Source organism: Gavialis gangeticus, unplaced genomic scaffold (assembly GCF_001723915.1).
Source record: "Gavialis gangeticus isolate Ggan-Ray unplaced genomic scaffold, GavGan_comp1, whole genome shotgun sequence".
Classification (NCBI taxonomy): domain Eukaryota; kingdom Metazoa; phylum Chordata; order Crocodylia; family Gavialidae; genus Gavialis; species Gavialis gangeticus.
This window is the reverse complement of record NW_017728996.1, coordinates 15,182,725-15,193,969: the sequence shown is the minus strand read 5'-3', so window position 1 is coordinate 15,193,969 and position 11,245 is coordinate 15,182,725. Positions and strand designations below refer to the sequence as shown.

The 11,245-nt window shown below is 47.6% G+C and overlaps 1 protein-coding gene across 2 annotated transcripts in view; it reads right to left on the bottom strand.

Annotated features, from left to right (window-relative positions):
* Positions 1-26: 26 nt before the first annotated feature.
* Positions 27-11,245, bottom strand: part of LOC109288498 (A-kinase anchor protein 13-like) — a 219,497-nt gene continuing 208,278 nt past the window's right edge. For both annotated transcript variants that reach the window (XM_019504053.1, XM_019504052.1), the window contains exon 6: positions 27-229. In XM_019504053.1, the coding sequence (XP_019359598.1) occupies positions 42-229 (188 nt within the window). In that variant the 3' untranslated portion in view covers positions 27-41. The remainder of the gene's footprint in view (positions 230-11,245) is intronic.

Below are 11,245 nucleotides of genomic sequence, written 5' to 3'. Positions count from 1 at the left end.
CAAGGGATGGAAAGCCAAGGCAGGAACTGAGGAAATCATCCTTACTCTGTCAAAAGCTGATGCAACTTCTGATAGCCCCTCTCCAAGGCCAGAGTCACAGGCGTAGCTCCTTCATTGTTGCGGATGCAGAGAGCTCCTCTTCCACCTGGCTGCTGTAACAGAAACCACGTCAACCGCTGCAGACCTAGCCTCACTGAAAAATGCAACAGTGTCTCCCGGGGAATATTCTCTGTAAAGAAAGAAGAAAAAAAGAAAAAAGGTATTTGTAGAGTGCAGGTTAGATGAACATTGTTTCCCCCACAGCCCAGTTACTGGAGTCGAGCCACACACAAAATACAGTACAATGGTTGGCATAAAACTAAAAGTTGCTCTGAGCCAAAAAGTCAGGCAACCTAAACACTGAAGCACCTGGAAAAACATGCTGTGCAAAGCCTGGCTGCTAGAGCTCAGGAAAGCTGGGTGCCTCAAAGCAAGGGGATCGCCATGGGAATCCTAAGGAAAGCTGGGACCACTCTGGACCTCTTAAGAACAGACCTCATGCCCAAGCCAATGTGAAAAGGCCAATTTCCTAACCGGGCTTAAAATCTATGGAGTTGAAATACTTCTCAAGAGGAGCTTCAAGATGTACATTCAAGTATATATGTAAGCACTGTCCTCCCACAGAAACCTGTATGAAATGTTTGGCATTCCCAGATGTGATTCCTGCCTAGGCGCAGGAAAAAATGCTAAATGTAAGGTACAAATCTAGAGCAGATGTAAAGGAAAACAGTCCACACTTTCTCTTGGGAAGGAAGAAACAGGGGTTTTTCCTTTACAATTTGATTACGCCTTAGAACAGCTTTTTTATGATGCACACTTCAGCACGCACAGCAGCTGTATAACTGAGTAGCAGCATTTGTAAGTTGGGTGCGTTCCCTGCCACCACCTTTTATGTTTAATAAGCATGGCCTTATAGTTTGGTAAAACTCACTTTGAGCATAAGCTTTCATCTCTGAAAAATAACCCCTATTCCAAGAGCTGAAGCCCTAGAACTTTGCTCTGAACAGCAATCTCCCAAAATGAGCTCCAGATGCAAGGGCTGAAATACAGTATTTGCAGATCAAAGCATTTGCGACTCCTTGTACCAAGGGGACAGCCATCTGGATTTCTAAAACCCTCAGAATAGTTTAAAAAGTAAAGATTTGTTCTTAAAATTAAGACAGCATTTCAGCACAGAGCAGGGCAGTTTAGAAAGGCACCACTGAGACTGTATTAAACCAAGCCAATGAACAGATCTGGTGGAATACCCCGAGAGCTACAGGAATGATTTATATGTTTATTAATTTAGTCGACAACCCAGCCCATAGCGCAGGTTTAAAACGTAAGTGCATAACGCTTTCTGAAGTTGAGTTAGGTTTGCTTTTTTTTTCTCCAAGCGTCTTTTAGAAGGATGCCACAGTACAAATCAGTACTGACAGCTATATCTACCTTAACTCCTTTGCTCATCTGGATTTTTATTTCTTCTTTAAGGGACATCATTAAGGTCTCAAGTGTAAAAACAACACAGGGATTTTTATACTTTTTGCCATGTGGTTTTTCCTGAGCTTCTTGGATCAGTTTCTGCCCAACTTAATCTATATTCAAGAGCCAACAGCTTCCTGGCAGAATCTTCTCATAGAAACCCGAATTAGGGATTTGGCAATATACTACTCTTCCCATCTCAGCCTCTTTATTCGAGTAAAGCAGAAATCTGGTCTCTGTGGGCACAGGGTTGCAGCAGAACAGAGAAAGGATATCACTGAGTTTGCTAAGAGGCAACATATTTACAGCCTTGGGGAGAGAGATGACAAAAGTGCTGATATCAAGCATGGCATTGTATAAGGAGACAAGGCAGCTAATCAAGGGATCTTACCGACTTCCAGGAGGAAAAAAACCCCAGAAAGAAGGTGGTGGACTCCAGAGAGCAAGGAAAAGAAGAGCCAAGGGGACAGCAGAGAAAGTATGTGGAGGTGGGACCCGCACAACGTGAAACAGTATGCTCACAATCTGTACAAAAGCTAAGCAACCACTAGCTGTTTTGGTGCATCAGCTTGCACAGTTAAAAAGACAAGCCCCTGCTATCACAGATGAGACTATATCAGTATGTACATCTGTATGGCTTACTCCCGTCTGCAGTGGGAAGTATCCCATGCTTGTATGACTGCACCCTTGCTAAGGGTGCTGTACAAATATCGCCATTTCACGCAAAGGGAGAAATACAAGTCAGATTCTTGACCAAAACAGACCGGGCTGGGGCAAAACTGCATAGAACTTGGCTGAAAAAGGAAAGGAAAGGAAAGGTTCCAGGATGCAGGTGGCTTTCCCTTCTGTGAGCTCAACATCTTCCATCCGATTGGTGAACAAACAGATGGACCCATTTTACCTTCTCCTCCTCCTCACCTAATCTGGGCTAAGGAAGAGGATTCATTGTCAAATACACACATAAATTATCATCTTATTTCACAGATTTCATAGACATTACGGCTGGAAGGGACCTTGGAAGATCATCGAGTCCAGCCCCCTACCCCAGGGGCAGGAAGTCAGCTGGGGTCATGGGATCCCAGCAAGATATACATCCAAGCGTGTCTTGAAGGCATTCAAAGTGGGTGCTTGAACCACCTCCAACATCAGGCTATTCCAGACCCTGGGGGCTCGGACAGTAAAGAAGTTCTTCCTTAGGTCCAGCCTGAAACAGTCATGGATGAGTTTGACCGTTCGACCTTGTCATCCCTTGGGGCGCTCTGGTGAACAGATGTCCCCCAGATCCTGGTGAGCACCCCTGATAAACTTATAGGCAGCCACCAGATCACCCCTGAGCCTGCTTCTGCCAGACAAGCCTCTAAACACATACCATCATGGATCAGAATCCCAGGCTTCCTAGTACAGAGTTCATTGCAAGAATAATCATGATAACCAAGTTCACTGTTCTGCAGCTTTATTTAACCCCTGGAGCCACCACCTGCTATAGGACTGACAAGCAACAATACCCTGAATTGAGTGCCTTCCCTGACTGACTGCTTTTAGGTTTTCAACACAATGGATTTTCGAGAGTACTAAATTGCTTTAGGAGCCCAAGTCTCACGTTAAAAAGTGATATAAGCTCCTCAAACGTTTACCCATTTGTTTTAAATGGTGCTAACTACCTTCAGGGCAGCCAGACACGAACATAACTTCAAGATGCTTCATTCCCAGCATTTGGGTACTGTGTTTAGATGTAGAAGTCTAATAAGCTAGTGAATTCAGTGGCAGACAAGGTTCTCTGGGTAAATCTGATACCTTTTATTAAACCAACTCCAATTGTTGGAAAAAATCTTCTTTGCAAGCTTTTGGGTACAAATACCTTTAGTCGGGCTTTTGTACCCAAAAGTTTGCAAAGAAGAATTGTTCCAACTATTTGAGTTGGTCTATTAAAAGATATCAGATTTACTCAAACACCTTATCTGCCTGTGTCCTTCGAACAATGCAGTTACAACCTATTCCCCTGAATTCAGTGGAGCACTAATGCCTTTGAGTATCAATGGCAGAAAGGGCAAACTTCTACTGACATGCTGCTGACAGTGATTACATTAAGGCTACAAATTCACTGCCCAGTCCCAAGCCTTCAGGTCTGACAAACGTGTGAACTGGCACAAGGCCATGCTAACAGATGGGCACACGACACAGCATCCAAGAGACAAAAGTAAAATACACTTAGCAATTGTGGGTGCTCCAGGCAAGGATCGTAGCAGGGGCAGTGTGTATAAAACTTATATGGCCTGAGTTAGTTAAAAGGAGTGCGACATCTGTGTGCTGGATTAATTTCTAAAATAAAAAAGCACCCGTCACTGGTATGGCTGTTCAAGGCAAATATACAGGCTGTTTTCACCAGGCCTGGGAAGCAAAGGGAAAAGGAAGGACAGACAGGAGAAAGAGAAAGGAAAAGAGATGAAGTTACTTCTACCTCCCCTTTGTCTATCGACACACAAATCTTAGGGCTCTGGACATCAGGAATTCAGGCAGACTTTTGTCTGAACAGGTTGTCATAATACAAAATATATCTGCTCTAAGCATGGAGGAGTTAAGGAAACCTTTAACATGAATTAGCAATAGCTTTTCCTTCCCATTTGAAATGGTTGAAAGCAGAAAGATCTGTAGAATCACAATAGTCCTTCAAGTAACACACAGCTCTTTGCAATTAGAGAATTATGGAAATAAAGTACATGTAATACTGGCAAGACCATAGCTGTTTTGTTCCTTCCTTGTCTCCTAGTAATAAGCCAGGGTTGAAACATATGATTATTGTCCCATAATGGCAGAGCACTTTAATCTAGCTGGCAGGGCATGCAAAAATGTTTTTTTATTTTTTTGCAGTAGTGGCACACGAATAGCCAGTTTATATGGATAACTGGGGACAAACTTTTCTTCAAACTGACTATGCAAACTGACTAGAGTAAAGTCTAAGGCAGTGGGAGGGCAACCTTTATGGCTCGCATGCCACAAATTAGCCCTGCTCCCTCTCCCAGCGCCACTCCAATCCCTTACCTGATCTGCTGTACTGCTTTCTGCTCTTTGCCCTGTGTTCCCCGCCTGACCTGATGCTCTGCTTTTTGCTGCCTGCCCTATCTGCCTCTGTGCTTGCTGTCCTCTCCCCAGTCTGCCCAGTGCCATACACATAGGCTACCCGTGCTATTTGTGGCACCCATGCTGCAGGCTGCTCACCCCAGGTTTAAGGGACTGTTAACCAGAAACAGGTAACTCCTGAGGCACAAAATGATTGAGTGCAACAGAACTGAACAAGGTTGCTGGTTGTAGCCATGTTGGTGTAAGGACATAGGCAGGCAAGGTTTTTTGGGTAGATGCGGTATCTTATTCAACCAACTAAATAGCTGGAAAAAAGTTCTTTGCAAGCTTTCAGGCACAAATATCTTTCTTTAGGCATTGGGAGACTCTTCAGTTCTGTTATAACAGAACTGAACACACACAAGCTGTCCTCTGAGCCAGGGCCTTCATTTCAGTGAGTTTGATTAAAGCAAGATTTAAAAAAAAGAACAAACCCAAAGAAGTTTTTCCTCATTTGGAGCTTCCCATTATAAATGTTTTCGTCCCCCCTGTCCTGTCCTACGTGTCCTGAGATAACTCATAATGGAAGAGACAGACGCTGGGATGAATAGTTTGGAATATTTGTTGCTGGCTTTCCTGTGACAGTGTTGGCCAGTTCCATCTCCAAATCTACCTGATTGCTTCAAAAAGGATGATGTCACCAACTATAAAAACAGTCATGCCTAAAACATGCTTTGGCACAGTATACCTAGGGACCTACACAAATCGCGATTGTGTGGATTTCATGGAAGTTGCAAAATTGGGCCACCTCTGCAAAATCTGTGGGGCAAAAAAACCCAACCGCCACCCCAAAAAACTTACTGAAAATAAAATACTGGAATGCTGACTCTCCAGTGGCAGCCAGCCATCCTCCCGGCCACACAGCCTGGCATGAAGAAGGCTGCTGGTATGAAAGTGAGCAAGCCAGGTGGCTGCTGCCCCCACTGCTGATTGGCTGAGAGGGCTGCCTGGCATGAGGCCCCGCCCCCTCCATCCATCAGCCACAAGAGGCAGGGCCACATCACAGACGGCCCTCTCGGTCAATCAGTGGCAAGTGGTGGGGCCATATTATGGATAGCCTTCTCCACCAATCAGCAGCAGGGGGAAGGGCCACCAGGGCTGCTCAGCCAGGGGCGGAGGGGACCCACCACCATAAGCCCGTGAAAATGACAGCCAGCCCCATGATCTGCCCATAAAATTGGCCAGTCGCCTCAAGTTGGGTAGCCCCTTAAGTATAGGCTGTCACTGGGCCAACACAGAGAAGTGCAGTGTGTTTGCATTTTCCCTCTTTATAATTTCTAGGTACGGCCAAGTCTCTCCTTAACAAGATAATGCTAATCACACAGCAAAGAGTAAAATCTATACTGAAAAGACCAATGTGCCAAAGCCTTGCTCTTGCACAGACCAGCAACAGAATTTTAAATATGGCGATCTTTAATTGGAGCTTTAGGAGTGAAGTTATGAGTTACACTTTGACCATTCTCAAGGCACTTAAAACGTAAGTGTCTGCACATTAAAGTTTGTTAACTTGTGTTAAGTGTCCTCTGAGCATCAGTTATGCCAGTTTAGGCAAGGTTTAACTCTGAGCCGTAATACAGTTTCATAGATGCTAGGGTTGGAAGGGATCTCAACACTTCGAGTCCAACCCCTGCCTAGGCAGGAAAGAATGCTGGATCAGATGACCCTAGCCAGGTGCCTATCCAGCCTTCTCTTAAAGACCCCCAAGGCAGGGGAGAGCACCACCTCCCTTAGAAGCCCATTCCAAATTTTGGCCATAGTTCATGTCTGGGTAACTTCAATCTGTTCCATAGAGATAAAACAAGCAGTTTGGAGTCCTCCAGCATCCCAGGATGCTCTGCTCCAACCCACTTCCCCTCCAGAGCAAGAATAGAGCCCAGGTGACCTAACTCCTACCCATACCCCTACTCACTAGCCCTCTGGTGGCAAGTCAGAGCTGTGCAGGCAACAAACAGTATTAACCCTTAGCATGTGACCCCTCCCAGCACATTAACAAGGTTAAAATTAGAATATTCCACAGCTTTAGTATGGTCTGTGTGTAATGTGTAACTTTGCCCTTACTCTGAGTTGTTACTAACAGGTGATCAACCCAGCAAGTCCTATAAAATCTTATCTTCCTGGTCATATTACCTCCTTCATGCACCTGGGCTGGGAAAGGTTCTTTGATTCTTGCTAGACTAGCTTTGTTAACACCTGGATCACTTTTACCGACTTCATCTTTATTTTCTCTCCAGTCAGACTTTCCTTGTCTTCTTGTATAAAAGCAAAACTTTCAAAAGAAGCAGTCGGTGATAAGACTGCATTAGGCAGTTAAGTGATTTGTGGTTATCTTATGCCGGCATTTTTACACCAGTGTCAAAAACTAAATGGAAGTCTATTCAAACAAACTATTCAGATGAAGTAGGAAAAAACAAAGAGTTAAAGTCTCTTGCTCTAGACTCTCCCCTTATACCTGGCAAGTTCACAAAATCATTCAGCATATCCTTTTTTCCTTAAGAAACACTGCAAATGACTACACTACTCAGTGTCACTGGAAAGTTTTACAAATCCTTGAAGTCAGTAGGACATAAGTAAGTGCCTGAAGCTAAGCAAGTTTTCATAACTCTTGTCTAAAAATGGTATTCTGATGACTGACTGTCTGCAGCCATTGTCTCCTCTTCTGCAGTTTCTAAACGGAGTGTTGCCTGGTTCTCAGAATGCCTCTCCTATGCTCCTAGCGAGTAATTACCCTACTTCAGTGCAGTTTGGTGGCCACCGGGATACTTCAGAAACATCAAGTTGCTACTTAGAAATTACAGAGCAGCAAGGCTGAAAGGGGCCTCCACAGGTCATCTAGTCCGGTGTTTCTCAAACCATGGGTTGTGACCCAAAAGTGGGTTGCAAGAATATGTGAAAGGATCATGAACAATCACAGAAAAACATGGGAAAGCGTGGGTTTCCCCTTGCAGGCTGTCAGTGTTCCAGCCTGCAAGGGGTTGCGGGGAGCAGGATGTAGGGGGAGCCACGTGCATGTGCACAAACTCACATGCATGTGGCAGCCTCGCAGGGTGGAGAGCATCTCCAGCAAGTATGTTTAATGAGGGGAGGGAGGAGAAAGCATAGAGGAAGTGTTGGGGGGCTGGCCTAGGCAACGGGTAGGGGGGAGGAGGGGACCACAGGCAACACATGGAGAGCAGGCACAGGGCTACACCCTAGCTGGACCAGAAAGGGCACAAGCCACCTCCATGCCCCAGCAGGTGGGTCCCAGCACAGAAGAGTGGAGCACAGCAGCAAGACTAGTTGCTGGCAGCCAGGCCATGGTGGTAGGGTAGAGCTGAGGCCCGGCACGCAAGCAGCTGGCAGCAGAAGGGCAATGTGCCCCCCCACCATTACACCTTGTGTTGCTGGTGCCACAGGGTTTATAGCGGTGGCAGCAGCAGCAACTAGTCTCGCTGTCCTGCTCCACCCTCCTGCGCTGTGACCTACCTGCTGGGTCACAGAAGTGGCAGCTTGTGCCCATGCTGGTCTGGCCAGACTGTGTGCTCCCCCCATACGCTCCTTCCCCTGACACCACACACCCACCCCCACACTCTGGGGGGCTGGGGCAGTGGGCTGGGAGTGAGGAGCACCAGCATGGCTGGAGGGATGGGGAGCTGTGGGTCAGGACTGGCCAATGTTTACAAGTGGGTCAAAAAAAGTACAAAAAAAAAAAGCCTGAGAACCACTGATCTAGTTCAACCCTCTGCCTAAGGTAGGATCATCCCTATCCAAATCATCCTATCCAAATCCATAATCTAATCTCTTCGTAAAACTACTGTCAATCCTGACAACACGACTTGTTCTCATGTCTCTATACCACATCAGACCATTTTGTTATGCATGCTTGTGCTTGTTCGCTGTACTTTGCAAGATCTTTTGTTGTACATGTGTCTTCAAGCAGCGGGCACTGAGCAGGTGTTGCACAGTCTGAGGCTCTGTATCACAGTCACAGGTGGTTGAACCAATGATATAATATAGCCCTACTTCTTCATTAGTTCCTTGGAGCGTCCAACTCTGATGCATAGGTGCCTGAGACACTGCCACCTTTGCCATGGTTCATCAACCCCTCGTGGTAAGGGCTCGGCCTCTGGAACGTTCATTTTTTCTACAGTCAGGTATTTTTTTCAGTCTCTTGTTCCACATTTGTAGTCATGTCTCTTGGGTGTGACACTGAGAGGCTGGGTGCTGGTGAGGAAGCTCCTGTGCAACTTCAGTCTTTTGTGTGCTGTCTCATATCTTCAGTTTGTCTCAAGCAAATCACAACACAAGAGATAATGCCCTACAGGTAAAGCAGGGGGACCATGGCAGCCAACGTCCTGAATCTGTAAAAGGTTGCTAATATACGCCCAGGTGGCAGGCTACACACCCCCCAACCACAGTGGAGGGCAAAAACCCCCATAGTCCTTACTAATCTGACCATGGGGTAAAATTCCTTCCTGACCCCAAATACAATGATCAGTCTGACCTTGAGCTGAGGGGCAAGACTGTCTAGCCAAAAAACCTCTGGCTTTAAGTCCTAGCAGGAGCATTTACAAAGAGTTTTCCTATACAAAGAATTTCCTACCTCCCCCATTTAATCCAAGGGCTGGATTTTTGCCTCTAGTTTCATCCAAATAAAAAGGAGACCCCTGTGCATACCAGGGGTTTAACAATATTTAAATATCCTGTGGGGGAAAAAAAAAAGGTGAGGGCAGGAGGCAGGGGAGATATTTTACTCAAGGATTAATTTTTCCAAATCTCTTCCAGCTCTACCTTTACATATCCTAAATTTTATTTAACTCCTGGCATTGCAAAACAAGCAATCCATTATCTTTCATCTCATATTTGCATAACCAGCTTATGTTATGCATGTTTAGCTATGGTTATGTTCTATTAAGGGTAACTTTGTGTATCCTCTCTGCCTAGCTTCATTAGTATCCATGTTCAGAGGTATCAAGGCTACTGGTACCTGTTCTTACCATTTGTGAGCCTGGGTTTTACCATTTGGGGTTAAAGTGTACAACTGTAAATGGCAGGTGGATCAGATTCCTTCTCCATTAACCCCAAAATTATGAAGTTTGCAGGTATGCAAATGTAACGTTAATTCACCGAAAAGTCAGCACACACTGCAAGCTTGGCAGAGATCTGACATGTAGTTTCCGTCAGTGTGTGAGAAACAGATTCCAGACAGGAATCGCTTCCTGGATGGCCTTATGGCTCACCAACTCCTTAAGGAAAAGTGCTTATGGGCACAAGCCCCTGTGGTAGGCTCCTAAGAAAACCAGATACTTTCCATAGCTTAAAACAGCGGTAGGCAAAATATGGCCCACAGCGGGTCCCTTGGTCCCCTAGCCCAGGCACAGTCCAGCCGTGGCACATGCTGCCACCTCCTGGCCACACACAACAGGACTGGGGTGGCTCTGCAGCTGGACTGCCTTTCTAGGCAGCCCAGGTGGTAGCAGCTCCTTCTGGCTGCTGCCGCCACCACCAGCCCCATATACCCAGCCGGGTACTAGCAAGGATCACCACTACACCGCCCCGATCCTGCATGTCCCGTGCCTGCTGTGGGCTCGCCCGCTCAGGCCCAGCAGTGGTGGTGTGGGACAAAAGCTCTTGCTCAGCATGGGGTAAAAGTGGCCCCTCACTGCCTCCCCCCTCCCCCTCACTGCTGGCAATTCCCTGCTGCAGCTGCCCAGAGCCTGTACGGGGCTGCCCTGGGTCTCTGCTGCCATCACCACTGCCTTTGGGCTGCCCCGTGGGGCAACGGTGGCAGTGCAGAGCAGACACAGGGCAGCCCCATGCAGGTTCGAGGTGGCTGCAGCAGGGAGCAGCTAGCACCGGGAGCGAGATAAGCTGCTTTTACCCAAGGCTGAGCAACAGCTTTTTCCCCGCACTGCCACTGTTGAGCCTGGGCAGGCGAGCCTAGAGCAGGTGCGCAGGGTTGGGACTGTGCAACGTGGGTCCCCACTGGTACTGTGGGGCTGGGGCTGATGGCAGCGGCAGCCAGAAGGAGCTGCCACTGCCTGCACTGACTAGAAAGGCAGTTCAGCTGCGGAGCTGCCCTAGCCCCGCTGTGTGCCCAGGGGGCAGCAGGTTGTGCCACAGGCAGGCGGCTCAAGCCAGGCTGAGTCAGGGCTGCGACTGGGTTCTGGCTGACCCGCTCTGGTGGGGGTGTGGGGCATGCTGGGGTTGCGTACTGTTGGCGGTGGTGGGAAGGTGCCGCAGGGCACTGTTGCAAGGAGAATGCTGACCGGCTCAGGGGGGCATATGCAGGGGCAACCATGTACACCCCACCATACCTATAAACCCTCCCCTGCAAACCCCACAACCATACCCTCCCCGACAATCTCACAACCCACAAACATCGCACCCATCCCACCCTCCCACAAACTCCACTCCCCCCACACACCTCTGGGGGGAGCCCCGCTCACTGCTACACACTCATACCCCACTACACACACACCCACACCCCCCCACACACACAGCCCACCCCCAACCTAGACACCCCCAGCCACTCTCCCTCACCCCACATACTCCATACCCACTCACCCATTCCCACCAACACTCCCCACCACACCCACCCACAAACCTCATACCTACCTCTCCATAGCCCCCACTCTTCACACTCCCTTAC